We start from the raw sequence: 25,183 nt of genomic DNA, 5'->3' as shown, positions 1-25,183 counted from the left end.
AGACATGGCTTAATCCCATGAATTTGCTCCATCATTGTAAAATACTTCAACAACAACAAAAAAAAAAAAAAAACCACAAAGAAAACCGAGAGTTACAATTGCTGGATATGTCGGTAAGAAGCCAGCACTGCAGCAGCAGTTAATGTCTTTATTCCTACAGTTAGGGAAAGAAGGAAAGAGAAACGGAAACTTAGCATGGGGTCATCGCACAATAAATCATCAACACTTCAGCACAAAAAAAAAATGAAACGGTTAAAGTTAACAGTTAAAACAGCCTAATGTGTGTGTATAATAGAGCGACTCCTTAACTAGGAACAGCAGAAACTGAAGCAGCAGGAGGAAAAGTTAAAAAAGAGAAAGATCACAGCTTATGCCCCTTAACTCTGGCCTGGCTTTGGCCCGCAACACAGCACCACCCCTTTCGGTCAGACGCAGCAACAGAACGGGTTCTGGTGCCTCCCCAGAACAGGAAGTGGCTTTCAGCATGTTTGGTCTCAAGCCCTCCAGCTGCCTGTCCCTAAGAAATGTGCCGCGCAGACTCACACTGGCGCTCTCGGAAGAGCGAGAGGACCTGAGGCAAGGAGCAGAAGCGATACCCTTTCCACCCAGCACGGGACCACCAGTGCCTGAAGTGCACTCAGGCCTACAGAGCCACTGTCACAATGAAACCAACCTCGGGGGCCTGGGCTGTATGGGGTGAACCGCTACGTTGTCCTGATGACAGACAGCACCCCCACGAGGGACGCTAGCCCTGCTAACACGCTGCCCCCTCCCCACCGAAAGCCAGGTGCCGGGTTAAGGGATCCAAGCTGAGTTCCTCTGGAAAGCGCAGGGGAGGTGGGGCGGGTGAGGACGAGTCACAAGCCTTGCTGAGAAAGCGCTGCAGAAAGGCCTTCTGCGTGGGGAGCCGGCGGTTGCAGCGGTGACGAGGAGGCAACGGAGCCCAGGCTCTCGCTGACGGAGGTGCTACGCCAGGGGGAAGTGCTGCTGGAAAGGTGGAGGGGTTTGGAGACGACGATGTCCGCTCCGTGGTCTGTGCGAGCCTTGGCCTTCTCACGGAACGTCAGCCTGTAGGATTCAATCTGCAGCGGCACAAGGGGGCAGGGAAGATGGGGAAAGGGGAGGGGAGAAAGGGGCGGAGGGGGCAGGGGAGCGGAGGATGATACCATAATGTCATCATTAGAAGCCTGGAAGATAAAAGGCAATTTTCTTCATTAAAAATAAGGCAAAAACAGGGACAGAAACATGTAACTTTAACCTGAAATTGGTGGGCTCAAAGCTGCCAGGCAGCTCCTCCCCTGTGGCAAGTGCTTGCCCTCCCCGCCCAGCAGAGCTCAGAAGAGAGGAAGGCCCGAGCACTTACTTGTTTCTTGTATCTGAATGCCGAAGCTCTGAATTTCCCTTTGGTCACCACCACCCACAGCAGGCGCAGTCGGCCCTACGCCATTCTCCCGCATTTCTCTGCCTGCCTGGGGCGCTGTCACATCTCCATGCTGAGGGGCCTGAGCCTCTTCGCTCCCCTCAGGCTATAATGAAACAATGGGGTTGGGGAGGACAATGACATGTCAGTAGAAGGATGGGAATGAAATGGAGTGAAATGAAGGAAACTGCAGTCAGCGTTCCAGAGAGACCCCCATCGGCACACACCGAGACGGGAGGGGGTTAGAAAGGCAGCAGAAGAGTGCTGCAATCAACGGCCCGGTTCCCTGAAAATCCGCCTGTGCCGAGCAGCTCTCCAGTTAGAGCAACATCTGGCACAGACATCAGATGCCTGGAAGATAAAAGGCAATTTGCTTCATTAAAAATAAGGCAAAACCTCACTGGCCTTCCACCACGTCTCAACTCGCCAGTCCTAGAATGGTCCCTGAACGAGCTCTCCTATTATTGAACATCTAGTCACTTCCAGGGCCTACGCAGCATGTTCCCATGGAGTTCTGGGCTAACAGCAGTGGACTGGAAGAAAACAGCACCAGCAAACATGAGAAAACTACCAAGCTTTACCCTGTGGGATTAAAATGGAGGGGAGTTGTGAGAATGACCTCAGTAAGGGAGGGGAGTTGTGAAACCAGAAGCGATCTGAATATATTACATCTCTCTTTGATTGTGTGCGTCTATCGCTTACTTGCCAGATTAATACACCACAGTGAATCCCACACATCCAAACGCAAGCTAGCCCAGAAGACAGACCACATCCTGCCATCCTAGGTGCAGCTGCTCTACAGCCATGTGGCGCAGCTCTTCAAGGGGCAGGTTCTGTTCTTTGGCACGTTCTCCCTAGCACAGGAGCTCCTAGTTGGAGTCACCGATTTCCAGTATGCTGCTGTGGGGGGAAATGAGTTTACGGTGCTAAATTATAGCTGTGGCTTCTTTCCAGGAAGACAGAATTATCCGGAAAGCCCCTCTGCAGGTGTGACTAGCAGCACAGGAGGGGGTGGAGAAGAGGCCAGACACCATCTGGAAGCAGGCTGTGTTAAGGGGAGCCACGTGAGCACACACCAGGGAGAATTTATCTGTGCGGTTCACTATCAGAATCGAGGAGTGCTGTGGATGGTCCAGATGCGGCCACACACTTTAGACTGCAAACAAATGCACTCATAGAATCACAGAATCCCAGGGCTGGAAGGGACCTCAGGAGGTCCTCGACTCCAGCCCCCTGCCTAACGCAGGGTCAACCCCAGCTAAATCATCCCAGCCAGGACCTTGTAATCCTCTAAGGATGGAGATTCCTCCATGATGCTTTAGCTACTGTACTGTCCCTGATTACTGTGGTGCTGGGGAGAAAGCCCTTACAAAGTGGGTTCCCAAAGCAGCCCAGAGAATGCATTTGGAACAAGGATTTTGCTGTTTCCTTTCAAAGAATCCGACTGGGGGCTGAGAGATCTTATTGGCTATTGGAAGGGTCATTTCCTGCGCTGCCTACTGCAGCGGCAAATCTAGCAACGTTTTGCAATTCCAAGCCAACCTCGTGCCTCCCTTCCAGCACAGCCTTCTGCCAGACTTCTGCCTGGAGATTAAACCCCCACTAGCAAAACCCAAATTTTGGCACCTAGATAATCAAAGGGAAACACACAGACACTCACAGGGTTTCCACCCTTACAGGACTCTTCAGCAAGCAGCTGTCCTGCACCAAGCCCCGTTCCGGACCACTAAGAGGCACTTACCGTAAGAAAAGCTGGGGAATCTGTGATTTACTGGCTAAGGCGAGGTCTGACCCTTTGAGCCTGAGCCCGAGCCCGCCCACAGAGCAAGGGATAAGAAAGAGGAGCCTAGTCTGCCTTGCATGCTGGTGGCAGAGTATGAGCCCTGACAGCAGGAAGTGTGTTTGGGTAAGGGGCATGCAGCTTGGGGTCTCTCTCTCTCACACAGACACACACACACAAATTTCCAGCTCAGACAGGAAATGACAATGCCAACTGGATGAGGAGGTGACCGACACCAACTGCGGAACCTGACACCACTGGACACCACTGGCCATTAGAAAGCTGTGCTAGTAGCATTACTGTACAGCACACATACCTGGGGCAGCCCGGCATTAACAGAGGGCATGGATTAGATTCCAACCTCTACCCTAATATGTCAACTGCTTCAGGCCGCTTGCCTGCTAAAGGCCAAACGTCAGGGAACTAACATTAAATAAAAATTATTTTAAAAATGAAGAAAGAATCCTATATTGTCAGAAGTGTCTCAATTTTAATAGGTTCTATTTGTATCCTTGCAAATCCTGCCATGTATACTGCTCTCCCAGCCCCCACATGCCCTCCCTGAGTGCAAGCTCTTTGGGGCTGACACTGTTTACGATCTTGTTGGTACGGCCCCAAGCACAATGGGCCTCAACCTGGGTGACTCTTGGTGCTGCAATACCACAAAGGTCAGTTATAAACAAACAGGACTGAAACAATGGAAACCAAATGTGTGTGGAGGGGGAGGCTTTTCTCCAGTGCTCCCTGTGGTGTCTCAGATGATTTCGCCTTTTGTGCTCTAACAATGGATTTTTTTCCTGCCAACTCTCCGACTCCTGAGCCCTAATGCTTAGAATTAAACCTCTGACACCAACAAAACTACCTGAACATGCAAACTCCTGCCCATTCTCACATGCATGTAGTCTGGTGTGTCAGCCCACACATTCACACTGAAAAGCTCCTCAGAGCGGGGGTGGACTTCCCAGCCCTAAAAGCAGATGCCTCACGACCGCCATAAAACAGAAACTCTTTGATGCAGTTTACAGAGCTGTGGCTGAGGGTTGTTTGAATTATTTCATGTCCTTGTGGTACAGAAGTGCTGTAGCATGACAGCATCCCCACTCTAAAGCAAGAATTATTCTTACAGTTGCCCACAGCTGGGCTTAGTATGAAGTTAACTCCACACATGGAGGATTCTACCAACAGACAGATTCCTTGCTGTAGTCAAAGGCCTATTTACAGTCCACACCACACTAATCAAAGTGGGTTCTACCCACAAAAACTCACGACCTAATACATTTGTTAGCCTCTTGGGTGTGACAGAACGGCTTGTTGTTTTCTCAGCAGCTATGTTTGGGAGACAACTTCCATTGAGCCTTCAGGTTGCTTGGACTGGTGCAATATGGAAAATACACAAACACTTAGCCAGGACTAGTGAGCTGGTATTTTATCATCACCATGGGAAGAGGAAAAGTCAGACAAGGCTTTCCTCTCACCCTGGCAAAAATGGGCCTGATTATAGAGCTCATCTAAAAGATTAAACCTCTTAGCAAACCCCCTAGAGGTAGGAAGGTAGGTAAATTAATCACGCTAGAGTAGTGGTTCCTACGCTCTGAATCATGACTCCCATTCTAATGGGGTCACCAGAACTTACATCAGACACACTAGGACCCAGGGCCGAAGCTGAAGCCTGAGCTCCATTGCCCCCGCCTGAAGCCAAAGCCTCAGCACTTGAGCCCAGGCTCCACATGGGCTTGTGTAGTAATTTTTGCTGTCGGGGGTGACAGTGCAATGGATTTTGAGAACTGCTGCTCTAGAAACACGCAGTGGGATCCATCTAGAATGAACACTGACATGGTTCCAAGCTCTCTTCCATTAAGTCCTTCCTTGTTTTCCAGATTAAATGACAGAGTGGTTATGGAAATGATGCTGGGAATGAAGAAATGGCCACAGGCTGACTGAAGGGGGCAGCTGAGGTGAATTAGCAACAAGACAGGGAGCTGAACTGAGCTCAAGAGAACCGTTCTTGCTATGTGAGAGCATAATGACACATACCTTCACTGAGCCTCCTGCCGGCACATGTCCCACGTTGTCCAGAGAGCCCACTTTCGCCTGTGCCTTCTCCTTGAAGTTCAGCTTCTGGTTCTCAATTTTGACATCTCCTCCCCCTGGAACAAGAGAGGGGGATGGAACTCATTACTGGTTTCAGACAAGGGGGGCACACATGGAGCAGAGTCTAACTCACAGACCCCCTTCTCCTGCTCCAGACACACCTCTAGAGTTCTGCCTTTAGTCAGTTCCTTTTCTGGTGGTAGAGTGGAACAATGCGTCAAGCATCTCAGCCTTTAACCAACTGAGGCCAGGGCTCAAATTGGATGACTCTCAGATGAAAGTTGAAAAAAACACCCTCTGCATACAAAATGTCAATACACGTAAGCATGAGCCCCAGAGTCCGACCCTGGAGACAGCCCGGTGTAGACAGCCCATGCTGGGACAAGTATATAGGAAAAGTGGCACGTTATCACTTTCATTATACCAGAGGTGCTTCCAACTTCTCTCCTCCAAAGGATGGTCAACCCACATTTAAATGTCAAGATTATTCCTGACTGCATCCTCTATAACCAACCAGCCACACGTTTGCAGATTACTCTCCCCGCATATCCTTTGGCAACTTGTTATTTACATGGGTGTTTGTGAGAGATTCGCAACCCAATCTTGGTGCGAGATTTCTGACTCCTCTCATTCACTTCACTCCCCCAACTAGTTTTATCTACTCCAAGAAAGAACTAGCTACATTCATGGAGGACAGGTCCATCAAGGGCTATCAGCCAGGCTGGGTAGGGACAGTGCCCCAGCCTCTGTCAGAAAATAGGAATGGGTGACAGGCAACGGATCACTTGATTCCCTGTTCTATTCATTCCCTCTAGGGCACCTGGCATTGGCTGCTGTTGGAAGACACGATACTGGGCTAGATGGACCTTTGGTCTGACCCCGAGCATGGCTGGTCTTCTGTTGGTTATTTTCAATTCTCTCTTCATCAGCTGCAATTCTAAAACTGCATCCACTAATCACAGTCTTCTAGGGCAGGAAGACCTCGATCTTTTCAGAGGGACTTCAGCGATACTGCATGAACCCTCTGTCAGCAGCACAGGCCATAGTAGGGATGTTCATGTTGAACTGGTAGGAGCTGGAGAAGGCTCCTGCCCACTGCGGGGAGAGGTTGCTCCAGTCCCATGGGGCTGTCGTGGGTGGGGGCACTCCAGCTAAGCCAGAGTAGCCCCTGTCTGCAGTGGCCCTGAGGGGAGAGGTCTGGAGGGGTGGGGCTATAAGGGGGAAGATGCTGGGCTGGAGTGCTGCCCCCCCCACCGCCGTCTCAGCCTTCTCCTCCCCAGGCTGCTGCAGACAGGGGCTACTCCGACCGGGCAGGAGTGCCCTTGCTTGTGGCACTCCTGGGTCGGGCTGCTGCAGATGGGGACTGCTTTGGCTGCCCAGGAGCGCCCCCAAACCACTGCAGAGCCATGGGAAGGGATGCTTCAGCCTGGCCAGAGCAGCCCCAGTCCCTGGCATGCCGCGAGTGAGAGCGCTCCAGCCTGGCCCGTGCAGCCAGTGTGCGGCAGGGGGCTGCTCAAGCCCACCTCACCTGGAGTGATCTCCCCTTCCCCCCTATTTAATGTGTTAATTGGTTAGACCTAGCATTTAACCACCTAACTAATTAAAGGGGATTTTTCAGCCGGAGTCCCAGATCTCTCCTGGAACGGTGCAGCTTCACATTCCCTCCCCAGCTCACATAGCTGTTAATGTCTCATAGCTATCAGACGCAGACCCTTCAGTCGCCCTGCTTTCAAGGCCCCAAAAGCACACCCTCGTCCATGCCTGCCCCAGTTCCGTCTCCTTTTGCCAGCATGCACACAAAAAACCTGACATTTTAGGGGTGTTACAGGGCTCTTCACCCTGGCCAAAGATCCTTAACGGTCCTGGAGCCCACAGTCCTCAGCACTCTTGTACGCCACCTCCTGAGCTTCCTCCTGAAACACAAACCCCTCGTCCCCAGCCCTCATCGCCATCATGACCTAAACCCCAGTCCCAGCTCAGAGCTGCCTTTCACATCCCTCATTTCTGGTCCCCCACTGCACCCTGCACCTTGTCCCACACCCCAACCCCCTGCCTCTGGCTCAGAGCCTCCTCGCACACTCCCACTCTCCATTCTAGAGCCCCCTCCTGCACCCCAAACCTGTCATCCTCAGCCCCAACCCAAAGTTAACCCCTGCCAGAGCCCTCCCTCCCCTACCTCACCTCAGCCTAGGTAAAATGAATGAGTGAGGGTGGGGAAGAGCAAGCAGAGTGGGTGAGCTGGGACAGGCTGAAGGTGTTCGGTAGCTTGCGAGTAGAAAGTTGGCAGCCCAAGTCTGAGATGATTTAGCACACCAAAAGAAGATTAAAAGGTAACTTGATTATGGCAAGAAGTTAAAGCTCCCCCTCCCCCCCCAAAACCCCACCCCTTTATATGGAAGATGATTAATTATTAGAACTACCAAAGGAAATGATGGATTTCCCATCCCAAAGTCCACAAATCAGGACAGGGTGCCTTTCTGGAACAGAAGCATCTGTCAAAACACAAGCTATTAGGTCCACTGGATGAAACGTAATGGTCTGTATTATAAAGAAGGTCAGACTAGATGATCTAATTGGCTCTTTAAAATCAGTCACTTCCTAAAGGTAAGAAAGAATAATGGAACAAACGGATTAACATGGCAATATTTGACATGTGGCTATAATGCTTTTTGTTGTGTTTTCCTCAGTTATCATAAAGCTAACAGAGTTGAATCTCCCTTTGAGAGGGAAAGCACAAAGGAACAGCTTAACATTATAGGGTCTCTCTCCCATAAGTCAAAATATATCCAATTCTTCACTAGGCTGTTAGGGATTGTGGTGCAGTTAAAGAAATCGGAGTAGGGATGTTAATCAGTTAACCGGTAAGCTTCACCTAAATGGATAAGGCTTAGCAGTTATGGTTAACCAGTAGGGGCTGGAGCAGTTTCTCTACACATTGCGAGAAGGGGCTGCCCCCCTCCACCACTCCCAATTAATAGGTTAACCAGTTAACTAATCAAATGGGATTTTACATCCCTAAACCACAGAACAAGCAAATCCTCACTTTGCCCTCCCTCTGTGTGTCTGGTGTAGTGGGGAGAAATGAATCAGTTCCTATGTCTGTAAGTGTTGCACTCTGCTGGCAAGAATGTACGAAGGCCAAGACCTACTCGAGATTTGTGGCCAGGTCTCTATGAATGTGGGAGGGCTGCAACTCCCATCCAACTAACAGGGGTTGTGCAGTGTACTGTTCTGCTTTCTCTATAAATTTTATTAGAAAGCCATTCATGTAATCAAACTCTGGAGGCAATTTCAGCCCTGCAGGGACATCATTAGATACAGCTTTGCACAAGTAAACAGAACTCTTTCTGGTCAATGAATTCTGTCCCACTGTTTTGGCTAATCAAAATTGCTTTAAAATGTGACATAACAGATAATTCTTGCAGGACCATTGTGTTTTGATCAGCTCTGGACAAGAGCAGTTATTGTAGCATGGTGTAGTGTACAGCTTGTTACTGCAAAACACTGAACAGACAGAGGTCAAGTTTGTGACACTACATTCTCAAAGTGGGAAGAGCGTTTTTGTTGCATTGAATCATGATGTTCTGTGCACAAGGCTGAATTGCTTTCAATCGAAGAGGCATCCAGGCTGGGTCTGGGGACTTCTTCGGAAACAAAGACTAACTTCTAGTGTTTGTTTTCAGCTGTGGTCTGTGAACTCTGCTTTCGTCATTTATGCAGGTTTCATTACCAGGGAACTCTGGCTCAGCTTGATCTGACACAAGGCGAAGTTTAGACACCTGGTCTGCATTCATAACACCTCGGACTGTGAGCCTGTCAACATGTCAGCTAGAAAGAGCGTCCGTTCAGTAAGGAGTCCAATGGAATTCTTAGATGCCGCAGGAATTGGTGCCTCTACCTGTGGTATCAGCGGAAACAAGCATTCTTGCATCCCCGTTCTGTAAACTGATGCAGGCTCATTTGATGATGGGTGTTACATAGAGTATAGAGAAGTTACTCACCTGTAGTAACGATGGTTCTTCGAGATGTGTCCCCATGGGTGCTCCACAATAGGTGTCGGGCTCGCCCGGCGCTGCAGATCGGAATTCTTCCAGCAGTTTCTCCTGGATCGCGCATGCGCCGGCGTGCGCCGCTCCCCCGCGTGCCCCCGGCCGCGTGCGCGATCCGGTCCCCGCCAGTTCCTTGACCAACCGCCTCAGATGCTCCTGAAAAACACTAGACAGAGATCCAAAGCGGGGAGGATGGGCGGGTGGTGGAGCACCCACGGGGACACATCTCGAAGAGCCATCATTACTACAGGTGAGTAACTTCTCTTTCTTCTTCGAGTGGTCCCCGTGGGTGCTCCACAATAGGTGACTACCCAGCAGTAACCCAAGTAAGGAGGTGGGTAATCGGTTTATGTGCAGCTTGCCCCCGAGAGGACTGCTGTCGACAGACAGGTATCCTCTTCGAATACCCGATGTAGGGCATAATGCTTGGCGAAGGTGTCATAGGATGACCAGGTCGCCGCCCTACAGATGTCTTTTAACGCGATGCCCTTGAAGATGGCTGTTGACGCCGCCACCACCCTGGTGGAGTGAGCCCTAGGCGGGGCCAGCAAAGGGGTCTTTCGAAGCTCGTAGCACATTTTTATACAGGACACTGTGTGCTTTGAGATTCTCTGTGAAGAGAGACCTTCTCCTTTTGACCTGGGAGCGAGAGAGACTAGAAGCCTGTCCGTTTTCTGGAAGGACTTAGCTCTGTCCATGTAGAAGGCCAACGCCCTCCTCACATCCAGGAGATACAGGCGTGCCTCCTTGCTGGAGCTGTGAGGCTTCGGGTAAAATGAGGGTAAAACTATTGGCTCGTTAAGATGGAACTCCGAAGAAACTTTTGGAACAAAGGCTGGGTGCAACCTTAAGGCTACCGCCTCCTTTGAGAATACTGTGCAGGGCGGCGTTGCCATCACTGCTGCGAGCTCACTCACCCTGCAGGCTGACGTAATTGCAGGGAGGAAGGTCGTTTTCATCGTAAGGAGACGGAGGGGAACTGTGGCTAATGGTTCGAAAGGTGGACCTGATAGCGTGCTGAGCACCAAGTCCAGACTCCACGATGGTGGAAGCGGTTTCCAAGGGGGGTACAGGCTTACCAACCCCTTCAAGAACCTTGTGACGACAGGATGGGCGAATACAGTGGGCCCTTCCCCCATATGCCGAAAGGCTGATATAACAGCGAGGTAGACCTTTAGTGAGGATAGAGAAGACCCGCCTCTTTTGAGGTCCAATAAGTATTCTAATATTACAGGTATAGGAACGTCAAGGGGAGCTTACTGTTTGGCAGAACACCAGGCTGTAAATCGAGTCCATTTCTGCTTGTAAGTCCTCCTGGTGGAGGTCCTTCGGCTACATTCCAGGACTTCTTGTACTCCCTCCGTACACATGCTCTCTAAGGAGCTGAGCCATGGGTTAACCATGCTTGGAGACACAGACCCTGAGGGTGCGGGTGCACTATGGACCCCTGAGCCTGCGTGAGTAAGTCTGGCGCCACCGGTAGAGGAAGAGGTGGGCGGTCTGACATGTGCAGAAGCAAGGGAAACCATTGCTGCCGATCCCAAGTTGGGACTATGAGTATCATGCGAGCTCTGTCCCTTCTGGCTTTCTGCAGAACCTTGTGGATAAGCACTGTGGGGGGAAACGCGTAAGGTAGAGGGCCCCTCCATGAAATCATGAATGCGTCCCCCCAGGGACCCCCGCCCCACTCCTGCCCTGGAGCAGTACTGGGGACACTTCTTGTTGTACTGGGTGGCAAACAGATCGATCTGGGGAACCCCCCATGTACGAAAAATGCGCCGTAGCAGATCGGAGCGGATCTGCCATTCGTGCGTGAGTGTGAAACGCCTGCTCAGCTGATCTGCTTTCGCGTTGTGAGCGCCCGGCAAGTACGAGGCTTTCCACGTTATGTTATTGGCGATGCACCAGTTCCACAATCGGACTGCTTCCGCACATAGACCACGGGATCGTGCTCCTCCTTGTCAATTGATGTAAAACATAGTGGAGGTATTGTCGGTATTGATCCCAACTACTTTGCCATGCAGGTAATCTCGAAAATGTTTGCAGGCGTTGAACACTGCTCTGAGCCCCAGTATGGTTATGTGCAGTGTCTGTTCTGCAGGGGACCATAGCCTTTGCGTTACCTTGTCGTCAATGTGCGCTCCCCATCCTATGTGGGAGGCGTCGGTAGTAAGAAAAATAGAAATTTGTGGTTGGTGAAAAAGGCACCCCCACTAGCAGATTCTTGGGGTTTTCCCACCATGCTAGGGATCTGCGCACCTCTGTTGTGGGCAACACCACCCTGTGGACAGTATGAGATGCTGGTTTGTAAACATTCGCCAGCCAATGCTGCAGGCTTCGCATGTGTAACCCGGCATTCTGTACCACAAACGTCGCTGCTGCCATGTGGCCCAACAGCTGTAGGCACGTTAGGACCGGCACCGTGGGGCAGTATGTCATGACTTGCACCAGTGAACTGATGGCGCGGAAGCGGGCGCTGGGCAGGTATACTCTTGCCGTGATAGAGTTTATGCGTGCCCCTATGAACTTTATATCTTGTGTGGGTTCGGTCTTTGACTTTGCAAGATTGATAACTAGGCCCAGCGAAGAAAATGTGTCCGCTGTGACACGTATCATGCGTAAGACCTCTGCCTTCGAGGCCCCTTTCAGCAGGCAGTCGTCCAGATATGAGAAAATAAAGACCCCCTGTCTGTGCAGGTAGGCTGACACCACTGCCAGGGTTTTGGTAAAAACTCTGGGAGCCGAGGAAAGGCCGAACGGAAGAACCCTGTACTGGAAGTGCTCCCTGCCGACCGTGAAGCGGAGGAAGCGTCTGTGTGGATTGTTATATGAAAGTAAGTATCTGGTAAGTCGAGGGCTGCAACCAGTCTCCATCATCCAGTGCCGTGAGGATCAAGGCAACTGTGATCATCCAAAAATGTTGCTTGCGCAAGTAACAGTTGAGGCCCCATAGATCCAAGATGGGCCTCCAGCCTCCTGTTTTCTTCTCTGTTAGGAAGTAGCACGAATAAAAACCTTTCCCCTGGAACTGCTCCGGTACTCTTTCCACCGCCCCTATGAACAGAAGGTGATCCACCTCCTGCTTGAGCCTCGCCTCGTGGGCAGCTTCTCTGAGATGAGGCCTGGCGGGAGGCTTCATCAGTGGAAGTGACTGGAAGGGGATCGTGTAACCCGTGGCTGTAAGCTCTAGCACGCATCTGTCTGTGGTGATCTTTTGCCATTGGGAGTGGGAACGGTTTGAGGCGATGATGGAACATGAGATGAGAGTGGCATTGAGCGATGGTATTGATAGTGCAGCCCCCGACATACCCGTCAAACTTGTTGTCTTTGGGCCTGCCCTGAGGGCGTACGGCTTTGTTGGGAACGTCGCCTGGGAGTTCTGTACTGCTGCTGCTATTGATGGCGCCCGTGGTCGTAGTCTTTTTGATATTGAGCACGCTGTGGTTGGTAAGCGTAGCTTCTTTGCTGAGGATAAAATTTCTTCCTCCTGTATGGGGGAGTATAAATGCTCAAGGTTCTAAATGTGGCTCTCGAGTCCTTCCTGGAGTGGAGGACCGAGTCAGTTGAGCCCGTAAGCAGCTTTTGTGTATCAAAGGGAAGATCCACGATCTTCACCTGGGGGTTCCTGGGGATACCAGACGTCTGGAGCCAGGACTCCCTACGCGTGACCACTGCTGTAGCTGTTGAACGTGCCGCTGTGTCCGCCACGTCCAGCGTAATTTGCCACTCTCAATGATAGGGTAGAGGAGGAATATACCTTCCTGCCAAACAGCTCTAGCTTCTTAGCATCTTTATCCCATCCCCCCGATTTGTACTGAGACGCCTTTGACCTCTGCTGGGACAATTCGACCACCAAAGAATTTGGTTGTGGGTGACTAAAGAGGAACTCCATGCCCTTGGCTGGGACGAAGTACTTCTTATCCGCTCTCTTGTTCGTAGGCAGAATAGAGGCCGGAGTCTGCCATATGGTAGTGGCTGACTCCATAATGGCTTCATCTAGAGGGATAGCAATTTTGGATGAAGCCAGGGGTCTCAAATTTTTGAGGAGTTTATGATGTTTCTCCTGCACCTCTGCCATTTGAATGTCTTGCGTGAAAGCCACTCTCTTGAACAGTTCCTGGAATTGTTTAAGGTCATGCGGGGGGGAGACATCCCCGGGGGCCGTGGCCTCATCTGGGGAGGCTGAGGAGGAACCACTGGGGTAAGCCTCCCTCAAAACCTCAGGCTCCCACGGTCGATGATATACTTGCTCCCTGGAGGATTGTGAAGGAAAGTCTCAGGGTTCTGGACTTCACTCCCCCGAGACAACTGTGTTTCCATCCCAGAGCGAGAGTGTACATGGGGGTATTGAGCAGCAGGGGAGGACCTGCCCCGGGATCTAGGCCTGCGGTGTCTGTGTTCAGCATGATGCAGACGACCATAGCAGCATGGGCAAGGGCCCGGTGGTGGAGACCTGGGCCACGAGCGGAGAGTGTACCCACGATGTCTGGGAGAGTGGGACCTCCGCGACGACACAGATAGAGGTGAAACTGGTTTGTGATAGTACTCCAGGGGATCCATGCCCAGAAATGGTGAAGGAGGCCCAAGCCACGGTGAAATTGGTTGGAGGAACGGAGAGGGAGGTTCCAGATAAGCCGGTGGAGTCACAGCCCGTCGGTGCAGCATGTGTATCTTGCAGGTAGGGCTAGGTGATAAGGGCAGCGCAGCCCTGACTGGAGATGGACTGCGGTGCCGGGGTTTTGCCTTTTTTTTTTTTTTTGCCTTGCCCCTCCCTTGCAGGGTTGGCACCGCCCCTTCCTGTGCCGGGGATCTCGGCCCCGCTGTCGGCGCCGCGCTCGGCACAGTCAGCTGCGGTGCCGCGTGGGTAGTTTCCTCCTGCACCTATAGGCTCCTTGTCGGGTGCCCCTGCGCCGTTGGTGCCGCGGGGGCTGGTGCCACCTGCGGCGGTGCCGCCGATTCCAGCGCTTGCCTTGCTGGCGCTCTCGGCGCCCTGCGTGCTGGCTGTCGTGTAATCGGAGGCTCAGCCTCTGCCACGTGAGCTGCCGCGCCGCCACTTCCCTGAGCTCACGGCTGCGGGTTCTGCGCGCCGCTCGTCCTGCTCGCTGAACTCGCCGGCAAGGATCGAGCCAGGGAGAGTTTCCTCCTTTTCTGCACCGAGGGGGTCAGAGAGGCTGCCTTCCTCTCATGCAACCCAGAGGGCCCTTCTGAGTGAGGCTTCTCTGGCGACTCCGGCTGGAGAGCCTTGTCAAACAAGAGCATTTTAAGCCTCATCTCTCTGCCTTTCCTGGCCCTGGCTGTGAGCTTAGCACAGTGAGAACACTTCTGGGTAACGTGTGATTCCCCCAGGCAGCGGATGCATTCGCTATGCCCATCGGAGGCCAGCATAGCTTCGCAGCATGACTCACACTTTTTAAAGCCTGAGGAGGCCATCACGGTGAGTCCTTTACTGTTAACAGGGTACTTAGCGCGTAATCAGTGCCTTTTCGCCCCAGTAGCGATCACCGGCCTGCGGGGCAGCGGGCAGCCTAAGTGGCCTTCTCGTCCGCTTCTCTCTCTCTCTCTCTCTCTCTTTTTTTTTTTTTGCTGATATTCTCCTTGTCCTTTTTTTTTTTTTTTTTAGTGACAAAAAATGACAAATTACACAAAAACCAGCTCTCTTATCTGACTCTGGCCTTAGCCTGAGCAGATTCCGTCTGCAGCCGATGGCGGTTGAAAAGGAACTGGTGGGGACCGGATCGCGCACGTGGCTGGGGGTGTGTGGGGGAGCGGCGCGCGCCAGCGCATGCGTGATCCAGGAGAAACTGCTGGAAGAATTCCGATGTGCGGCGCCAGGCGAGCCCGACACCTATTGTGGAGCACCCACGGGGACCACTCGAAGAAGAAGGATTGTTACTGCACAAAGCTCTGTAAGGCCTCCAGCTTGGTTCCCAAGAACTGGAGAGGTTACTTCCCTTCTCCTGTGCCTTTGCTCTGGAGGATCTCATTAAGGCTCACAACCCTTGAAACACAGGTATCTCACTATCTTACAGGCAGAGAAAGAAACTGAAGCAGAGAGGTTAAATGACCTGCCTTGTTCTAAGCTTGTGTAACAACATGTTTTTGGGGCAAGTCATTGTTACGACCAGGATTAGAATTGGCTTTCCTAATTCCTGGGCCTCTTCTCTAACCAGGGGATCATGCTGCATCCATAAGAAATTAGATACTTCACACTGGAAGACCATCCTTCTTCCTAACTTGATTCAATTATGATTAGAGATGATCCTCGAAAGACAGGCAATATTCACAAACTGGCAAAATGCAAAAGGTTCAAAGTAAGAGTTTTACCTGGCTTGTGCTTAATATTCGTTTTAGAGCCACACTTTGAGGACACTTTGGAAATATCAACTTTCTTGTTCTGGATCTGCACCTGCAGAGACAGGAAGGAACCACTCAGCACAAAAAAAACATTGCTTATGAAACTGGAGCCCACTGTCCCACCACAAAGGGCAGTTTATATGTAATGAGGTCTTAATCTCCCCATGCTGTACTTTTTTTCTATTAAATCACCTGGCTGGTGGGTGTCACACAGCATTGCTGATGCAGATTTCAAGAATTCTTAAGAAAAAGGCAAACATTCATTAGCGTGAGTCCCGCACCAGCTGACAAAAGGTTAATAAGTGCAAGTAGAAACATGTACTGAATAAAACCAGCAGAGATGGATAGTGATCAGAAATGTCTCTCTCACATACCATATGGTTAAGTATTAAAGTTTGGCCAAATGAACTGATTATGCCACAAATTCCCCAGAAAGTTCCCACCTACCACCAGCCTTGATTTTTGAACTTCTCCTTTGTTGCCTTCTGCCAAATGTTAGTAGAGAATTAGCTGTATTGGTCCATTTGCAGCAAGGCCAGCCTATTGTGGTGCCAAGCATTTGGCACTGGCTCCAATTTTTAACTCTACCATCTTCATACAACGCATCAAAATGTGGATCCCCTTGGTACTCAGTTTGTTTCTTTAGGCACATTGACAAGCATGCAAAGCTACATGTGAGGACAGAGAATCACCAGACCTCGGACTCTTACAGCTATTGTAAAAACAATCTGGATACGGAGGAGGGAGTGTCTCTGAGCTAAGCTATGGAAACACACGTTTCATTTACTGGGGTTTATTTCCTGCAGCAAAATCAACACAAGGATGTTTTCTTGACAAAGCCTAAACTACAAATACCTGGGTCTGATCAACACCTGACTGGGAAACTACCAAGGAAAACCAGGAGCAGCAGTAGTGGAAGTGATTCACTAGGCGGCCCTCTTCTGGGTCAGTAATGGAAATGCCCAAGCACAGGCCTGCTGATGGGGTGCAGGGGGCAGTTGCATCGGGGTCGGATATTTCAAAGGGTTGGAGTTCCCAGCTCCTGTGGAGTGCCAGGGCAGCGCTGCTACGCCACTCCATGCAGCTCTGGGGGTGGTGGCTGGGAGGGATGCAGCATCACAGTCTGTGCGGTGCTAAAGGCTAACTCCCATAGGCCACGCCCCTTCCCTGGGCACAGAGCCAGGCCCCTCCTCCCATCTTGTCCCAGGGCCCACAGTGGCTGTTGGCCCCAGCATGAAGTTCGAATGGGGTGGGTGGAAGTGCTCTTTTGGGAAAGATGTGAAGCAAAAGCTGTTGCTACTTCAAATCATTAAAATGTTCACAGCCTTTCCCCGCAGAAGGTTTTGTAGCCCTGATACTTGGGCTGCAGTCCAAAGTCAGTAACTACATTTCCAAGACCAGCATCTGATGAAGTGAGACTGTGCTCACGAAAGCTCATGCTCAACACTTTTCTGTTAGTCTATAAGGTGCCCCAGGACCCTTCGTTGCAGTAACTACATTGTGTCTCATGGTGCTTCCAATAGCGTGTGTGTGAGCTTTCTCCTCCTGTCCTAACCTATTGTGCAACATTGCTGCATATCACCAAACAGCTGACCTCTTCCATCACGGAGGAAACTGCATTTCAGCAGTAAATGAAATTATTCTTGCCTGGTTAACTTAGATGGAAGTTGCTCTGTCACCAAGATTTCCCCCACAAAGAATTTGTAACTTCTAGTTACTTCCATTAGACTAACTCAGGAGGGTGGGAACTCAGGGAGATTCACTTATCTAGTACTTCCTGGGTTGGAATATTCCATATCAGATTGTCCATATGAACAAAGTAAAACATTTCCTTATCACCGAGCTCACCTCTTTATTAAATAAATTAAAGAATGTGAATGAGGTAATGTCTTTTATGAGATCAGCTTCTGTTGGTAAGAGAGAGGTAAGCTTTCAAGCTTATACAGAGCTCTTTTTCAGGTCTGGGAGCTTATAAACCAGGGATTCCCAACCTATGGGTCAGGACCCAAACATGGGTCACCATTAGATTTTCTAAGGGTCACTGGCTGGGTTGCTCCACCCACAGGTGGCTGTTTAAGGAGCCATTTGCAGCTGCTACCGCTCACTCCTCAAGCTCCCATTCCCTGCCCTGACAAGCTGACATGGAACTCATTGTAATTGGTTTAACGGCGAGCAGGAGGGATCCATCCATTAAACAAATTAAATTGAGGCCCACTTCAGCATGGCATGGCAGAGGACTGCCAGTGCTGCAGGTGAAGGGAGGGAGGGTCACGTGGAGAAGTGGCAATGGCCTGGTGAAGGAGCAGCACGGGGCTTTGAATTGCCTGAACATAAGAACATAAGAACATAAGAATGGCCATACTGGGTCAGACCAAAGGTCCATCAAGCCCAGCATCCCATCTGCCGACGGTGGCCAATGCCAGGTGCCCCAGAGAAGGAGAACAGAAGACAATGATCAAGTGATTTATCTCCTGCCATCCATCTCCTGCCCTTCTTCTGAAGGCTAGGGCACCATACTTTATCCCTGGCTAATAGCCATTTATGGACCTGACCTGCAAAAATTTATCAAGCTCTTTTTTAAACCCTAATAGAGTCCTGGCCTTCACAGCCTCCTCGGGCAAGGAGTTCCACAGGTTGACTGTGCGCTGTGTGAAGAAAAATTTCCTTTTATTAGTTTTGAACCTACTACCCATCAGTTTCATTTGGTGTCCCCTAGTTCTTGTATTATGGGAAAAGGTAAATAATTTTTCTATATTCACTTTCTCCACACCATTCATGATTTTATATACCTCTATCATATCGCCCCTCAATCGCCTTTTTTCCAAACTGAAAAGTCCCAGTCTCTCTAGCCTCTCCCCATATGGGACCCTTTCCAAGTCCCTAATCATCTTAGTCGCCCTTTTCTGAACCTTTTCTAATGCCAATATATCTTTTTTGAGGTGAGGAGACCACATCTGCAGGCAGTACTCGAGATGTGGGTGTACCATAGTTTTATATAGGGGAAGTATGATATCTTTTGTCTTATTATCGATCCCTTTTTTAATAATTCCTAACATCCTATTTGCCTTACTAACTGCCGCTGCACACTGCGTGGATGTCTTCAGAGAACTATCCACTATAACTCCAAGATCCCTTTCCTGATCTGTCGTAGCTAAATTTGACCCCATCATGTAGTACGTGTAATTTGGGTTATTTTTTCCAACATGCATTACCTTACACTTACCCACATTAAATTTCATTTGCCATTTTGCTGCCCAATCACTCAGTTTGCTGAGATCTTTTTGTAGTTCTTCACAATCCCTTTTGCTTTTGACTGTCCTGAACAACTTGGTGTCATCTGGGGTCACAAAGTCTTACCGAATTGTCAAAATGGGTTGCTGTCTCAAAAAGGTTGGGAACTTCTGTAAACCATTGCTATTCCCATGATGAAGCCCATTAAGAGCCTAATGGAGAAGCTTCAGGATTCACTGTAGGCACATGTGAAGTTTTATGCCTGTAATTTGGCTGCCTTTTTTTATTTTTTGGTAATTGTGTGAATTTGTTTAGTGCTTGCATAAGGTGCTGGATTCACTGCTCTGTTTGTTCACAGAACAGGTACAGTCCAGACAGAAGTAGAGTAAGTTCCTTTTATAGTACATTCTTTCGTATCCAGCAGCCACAGAACCAGGAGTTTGCAGGATATTCAAATATTCTGGATAATAGAGAGGTGTACCTAGCAATGCATAATACTAAAGAAAAACAAGATTAGGTATTAAGAAACAAACAGAAATGTATGCAAAGTACTTTACTTACCAACAACAGTGGTATTGTACACTGTAAATGTATACAGTATTTGCTGTATATATTTGTACTCACCCTCACTATACTGTACTTACGGAAAATGTAACTAAAGTTTACTTATGGTTTAAATGCTGGTTATTTTAGAGTTCTGGTTAACAGAATGCCAGATATGAAAAAGTTTACTGTATATTGTCCCATGCCAATGTGTCCCAATCCTGAGCTGGAGAAGCCAGTGAGTCCTTTAAGGGTTAAAAGAGCATTCAGTCTTTGGTCTTCCCAAAGTCTGCCAATAAAGTTGCCAATGAGTGCTATGGCTTTTATGATGTGGACGTTGGTTTGCTGAGCACTTGGCTGAAATTAAATGTATTTCACTTAAGCCACTAAACTACCTTCAGAAATTGATAATATTCTCTATTAACTAGGGCAGACAGATGCTCTGGGTCCCACCAAGTCCTCTGAGCTCTCCAGTCTATCGCTTGGCTCTCTGAATGGTAACAATCAGATACATGAACGAGGACTTTGAAGGCATCATTATGATTTCTTACAAAATCTTTATGGCTGTGGACTGCTGTTTCTTGTAAAGGTCCCAATTCACCCCCCTCCTGCCCCAAAATAACTATTAGCGTCATCATCACCAACCCTGGGCTCAGCTCCCATTGGTGTCCAATGCCTCCCTCACTATTTCCTTTCATTATTCCCTGTCCAGTGCAGAGTGGCTTAGTTTCTGTAGACTAGCTCCGCACCCATCTACTATATCATCTCCTCATTTTCTGTGGGGTCTGCCTCTGCTATTTGAACTGTCCATTATGCCAAATACCAGGGTCTTGACTTTTCGCGCTTAGTTCATTCTGCAGATATGCCCAAATAACTGTAGCTTCCATTGTATAACCTTCTGCAATAGGTGCTCCTTCAGCTGTACACTTATCCCTCACTATACGAATACAATTGGTTCCCAACTTTCTGCTCATAGATGAAAACTCGTAAATCACCATTAAAATACACGTAAAAGTCTCTGATTTGTTCCAAGTGCTCCTAACTCATGGAAGGAGTAGCAGCTCGTGACGCTGCTTTTGAAAGGTAAGTGAACCTTGGGTTTGGGGAGGGGATTGAGGAGGGTTAAAGCTGGGGGCAGTTTGGGGCCATGAGTGGGAGGGAGGGGTTAAGGCTGCAGCGGGTTGGGTGTGTGGGGCCAGTGCGGGGTTCAGGCTGTGGCGGGTTGGGTCTGTAGGGCGGAGAGGTCAGGCTATGGTGGGTTGGGTGTGCAGGACTGACGGGGGGTCAGGCTGCGGCGGGTTGAGCGTGCAGAGCGTCAGGCTGAGGCGGGTTGGGGCCACAGAGCCTGTGGGGGGTCTGGCTCTGGCAGGTTGGGTGTGCAGGGCCAGGGGGAGGGATAAGGTTGAGGTGGCTTGGGTCTGTGGGGCCGGCAGGGGGTTCAGACTGAGGCGGGTTGGGTGCGTGGGGCCGGTAGGAGGGTCAGACTGTGGCTGGTTGGATGTGCATGGCCAGCAGGGGGTTCAGGCTGCAGAGGGTTGGAGCCATGGGGAGGACTGCAAGGCTCGTTTTAGCAAGGGGAGTTCACTTGTCTAGTGAATAAAGGTAAGTATGTGTGTCCCTCGTTTTAGCGAGTACTTGTAAGTAAAGTACTTGTTTAACAAGGGATGAGCATGTCTTCCTATAATTCCTCACTGGTGACCTGCATCCATCCTATTCTCAGGATCTTTCTATAACAACTCCTCCTCTCAGGCACCAATATTCTTCTTTTTGAATCTTTCGTTATTACCCACGTCTCACATCCATACAACATAACTTAGTCTATAACAAATACTCTGACTAACGTGAATTAGTGAACTTTTCCCCCTAAAACCACGTTCTTGGCCTCAGGTGCCCAAAGTTAAGTGCTGACTTAGTTGCCTGACTGTAGGTAGTCAGGGCAGGGAGTTTGCTGTTACAACCCTCGTTGGCTTGCAAACAAGGTGGTAGTCTCAAGGCACGAAGAACCCAGGTGCTCTTAGAAGAATTCCAAACAATCTCATCCAGACCCTTTGACAACACATGGTTATACAAACGCCTCACCCAGTGTTCCCTGTAAACTGAGCGCTCGAGTGGCTGCCTAAGGGAGATTCAAATGTCGCCCAGCTGATTAGCAAAGCTCTCACACTGCCCACAGCCGGCAGCCTGTGTTTCTATTGGTGGTGCACATCTGTTTATGCCATACATGGCTGGAAAAAAAGAGAGGGAACACTGGCTTCCCCCTTGCTAGGATTAGACTTACTATAGACATTTTATTTCTATTGCTTTGCTTTTGTATTTTTTTCTCCTTATTTAAAGACGTATAAGGAACACCATTTTCACTTAAAATCTAATGCTGCATGCTTTGGAGTAGTTCTGTTACTTATAATGAAAGTCGTAAAACAGTCTACAGCCTTTGACCTTAACTTCTGGTATCCTGAAAGTTAATTGCTAATCTTGCACACAGACAGCAGAGCAAGCACTTGTTTTCTCCCAGGTCATTGAATGAATTGATTAGTGAGTCCCGCCCCGAGTCACTTTTACTACAGCTCATCTTTTTTTTTAAGATGACAATATTAATCCCGACTAGCTAGCTTTTGCTAATCATTCTGCTTGCCTAAAAAATGCCCAACAGCCATGGATACCATTAGAACCGTGGAGTTTTCAACTATTCCCATGAACTGTGTAGTTAAAACTTCAAGAACTGGGAATGTCTGTAAGCAGATGCAAGGATGAGTATCTCATTCTGTCGCCTCAGAAATGGGCCCCAGTATAGTGCTGAGGTATAGCAGAGGATATGCAAAATGGATAAAAGGAAATCCAATCATCAGAAACCAGGTGTGCCAGTCTGGCTTTTCTACTCACATTGGTACTGCCTGGACTGGGTTTGGGGGCGTTGGATGGCTGGGAGCGGCTGCCTGAGGTTGGCTTTGGGGCATTTGGAACCTGAAAATGATAAGCACTTTATTCTATGCTCTTAAGTGAACAGCTTCTCTAGTGGACTAAGGAGGAGAGATGTAGCGGTGGCAAGAAGAGAGAGTGGGAAAACAGGGCTGAAAGAAGGTGCCCCTCTTCCCTAGAGGGGATGGAAGTACAGCAAAATTGAGAGAAGAGGACAGGTTTGCACATTATTACATAGGAATTTTCATGCAAAGTGAAAAGCATTCCCTGCAAACTAAGGTTTTATTTTGTAACATTTCTGTTGATAAGAGGAGGAAAATGTACATGAGGCACACCCAGAAAAATACTGTACAAAACACCCATCAGTAGAAAAGGAGTGGTTAGTAAAGTAAAGCCTCTTACAGTGCATAACAGTTGGTCTTTAGCAGCATGTCTGAAAGAACCTGTGCCAGCAGTCCAGATTATATACAGACATGATGCTTCAAGCCCTGGGGATACAGCTACACCTAATTAGTAATAAGAAACAGGAGTGTGCCCGAGCTAGAAAACAGCATCGTACATGTGCACCCAAATGTTTTAAATACTATTTTACTCACTAAACCTGTGTCTACACGTGCCCCTTCCTTTCGAAAGGGGCATGTTAATGAGCGGGTTCGAAAGACGCTAATGAGGCACTGCAATGAATAATCTCAGCACAAATACAAAAGGCCTCAACAATCAAGCCCTGAAGACACATTAAATGAGAATTACTCCGGTTTTCCTTGATAGCTGTGCTCTTCATACACCTGCAAGCAAATGCTGTAGGCTACCTGTGTGAAGAATGTGTGGCCTTAAACAACTTAATTTTTTTTTAAATAATAAAACCCACCATGAAGGTCTTCAGGATCTTCTTGCAGCAACTTATGGAAGAACTTAATGGCAAGAGTTGATGCATAACCATGAAGACAACCATACCTATATTTTTCACAATGGTGCTTACAGAACATGATCTGTACCACAAGCAATTTCAGAAGCAACATTTAAAGCCTCCAAAAACTGAGTGAGTAACAAGCGCTCAAGATGCAGAAGCAGGTAACAATGCACTAAGTACACGGCCAAGCACCAAGTTTGCCACCAAAGTCTGGATATTTGCATGAAAGACACATGTTTCCTCCCTACTCCATTCTGGAAGAGGAGCTGAAGTGATTCAACTTCAGCTTTTTTACGCAGCATCACATAAATACATATTTAATGTCACAACTTCACAGAGTCAGTGGAATGGAAAAGGGAACTTCACTATCAGGGAATACCTGCCACTCAAGACACAAAGCAGAGGCATTTTGAACTTCACCAGTAATGACTGTCAGTGTATTGAGCACAGGGACAATGGAAAAATTAGGAGCGGCAAGAAAGAATCTTCCAACGAGTCACCCTCCCAGAAACAAATCATTACTTAGAAGGTAAACAAACCTTAGCTCAGATTTTTTTTTCTTTCTTTCTAAAGGTAATGCAAGCTGTTTCTAGGGAGAGGGATGGCCTGTGCCATAAACACAGGAAGGCTATGTCTACACTAGAAGCATCTGTCGACGGGGCAATCTCAACAGAACCTGTCAACAGATTGCATCTACACACAACTTGCTCTGTCGACAGAGACCTGCCAGACTGCACTGCCCTCTGGTTCCAGAAAGTGGAATGGCAGCTCTGCAAAGAGAGTTGCCAGGCAACCGGAAGCCCTCTCCATGGACAGAAGTGTCTACACTGCACTTTTGTTGACAGTACTCTGTCCAGAGATTGTTATGCCTCAATTTTTTGAGGGATAATATTGTTGAGGAAAATGCAAAGTTCTGTCAAGTCTTTGCCGACAGAATACTTTAAGCGTGTAGAACCTCCCTGAGTTATGTCGACAGAAGGGGCCCAGCTGTCGACAAAACTCTCTAGTGTAGACCCAGCTGAAGTCTTTCAAGAGCAAAATTTTAGAGCATCCAGATGGGTATTTGGCATTGCTTCATCCACTCAGCTTTGGGCACCCAGGAATGCAAATCCAAAGTCCGTACGGAAAGTGCATATACAAGCCCTCACAAAACTAGCTCACAACACCTCAGCAAGCTCACCTCCCTACTGCCAGTGAAACCAATCACTTTGAACTTTAGATGTCACTTTTAAGTTAGTAACTAAACAAAGATCAGAAACTTTCACCCCCCTCCAAAGAGTTTTGAAGTTTCTCCTTTTGCAAGAAAGTCATCCTTGCTTTAGATCACTGGGAAATGGGTCATATGCTGTGAAAAGTAACATAAGCTTACACATTCAGCCTACTACAGCTCAGGGAAAAGCCTACCTACATCCTTCACAGAAATCTTAATTCTGCCATGCGCATCTGCCTGAAACAGAATATTCTCCAGAGACTACATATAAAGCAGTAAAAGAAAAGTTAGTAAAAAGATAGCTTGTCCAGAGCCCATACTTACATTCCCACCTCCAGGGACATGCTTAATATTGTCCTTGGAACCACACTTGGACTGAACATGGCTGTAGTTCGCTTTTTTGGAGACTATCTGGACCTAGAGTGTTACAGAATGGAAAAAACAACACAAGGGAAGAGGACTGGTTAGAACTGTCATACGGCAGACTGGAGCGATGCTGCAACATGATGGATAAACAAAGAGCTGTGTTAAACTTCAACCCAATTTCAGTATTAGGCGTGAAAGAACTTGAAAGAGAGAGAGAGGGAGAGAGAGAGTGAAAAAAAGAAGGAGAGGCAGAGTACAGCTGTGCAGATAGTGGTAGCAGGGACAGCTTTAGTACTATTGTGAAGGACATTTT

General features: G+C 48.9%; 1 protein-coding gene across 9 annotated transcripts in view; it reads right to left on the bottom strand.

Moving 5' to 3' along the window:
• Window positions 1-943: 943 nt before the first annotated feature.
• MAP4 (microtubule associated protein 4) overlaps window positions 944-25,183 on the bottom strand; it is a 285,144-nt gene continuing 260,904 nt past the window's right edge. For 5 of the 9 annotated variants that reach the window (XM_074985220.1, XM_074985217.1, XM_074985216.1 and 2 more), the window contains 6 exons: window positions 24,829-24,921; window positions 22,349-22,429; window positions 15,665-15,746; window positions 5,235-5,347; window positions 1,364-1,526; window positions 1,050-1,187 (listed from right to left, as the gene is read on the bottom strand). In XM_074985220.1, the coding sequence (XP_074841321.1) occupies window positions 1,180-1,187; window positions 1,364-1,526; window positions 5,235-5,347; window positions 15,665-15,746; window positions 22,349-22,429; window positions 24,829-24,921 (540 nt within the window). In that variant the 3' untranslated portion in view covers window positions 1,050-1,179. Of the gene's footprint in view, window positions 1,188-1,363; window positions 1,527-5,234; window positions 5,348-15,664; window positions 15,747-22,348; window positions 22,430-24,828; window positions 24,922-25,183 lie in introns of all 9 variants that reach the window. The other 4 variants (XM_074985222.1, XM_074985224.1, XM_074985219.1 and 1 more) reach the window with 3 other exon arrangements.

This window comes from Carettochelys insculpta, chromosome 2, assembly GCF_033958435.1.
Source record: "Carettochelys insculpta isolate YL-2023 chromosome 2, ASM3395843v1, whole genome shotgun sequence".
Taxonomy (NCBI): domain Eukaryota; kingdom Metazoa; phylum Chordata; order Testudines; family Carettochelyidae; genus Carettochelys; species Carettochelys insculpta.
This window is presented reverse-complemented; position numbering and strand designations above follow the sequence as displayed.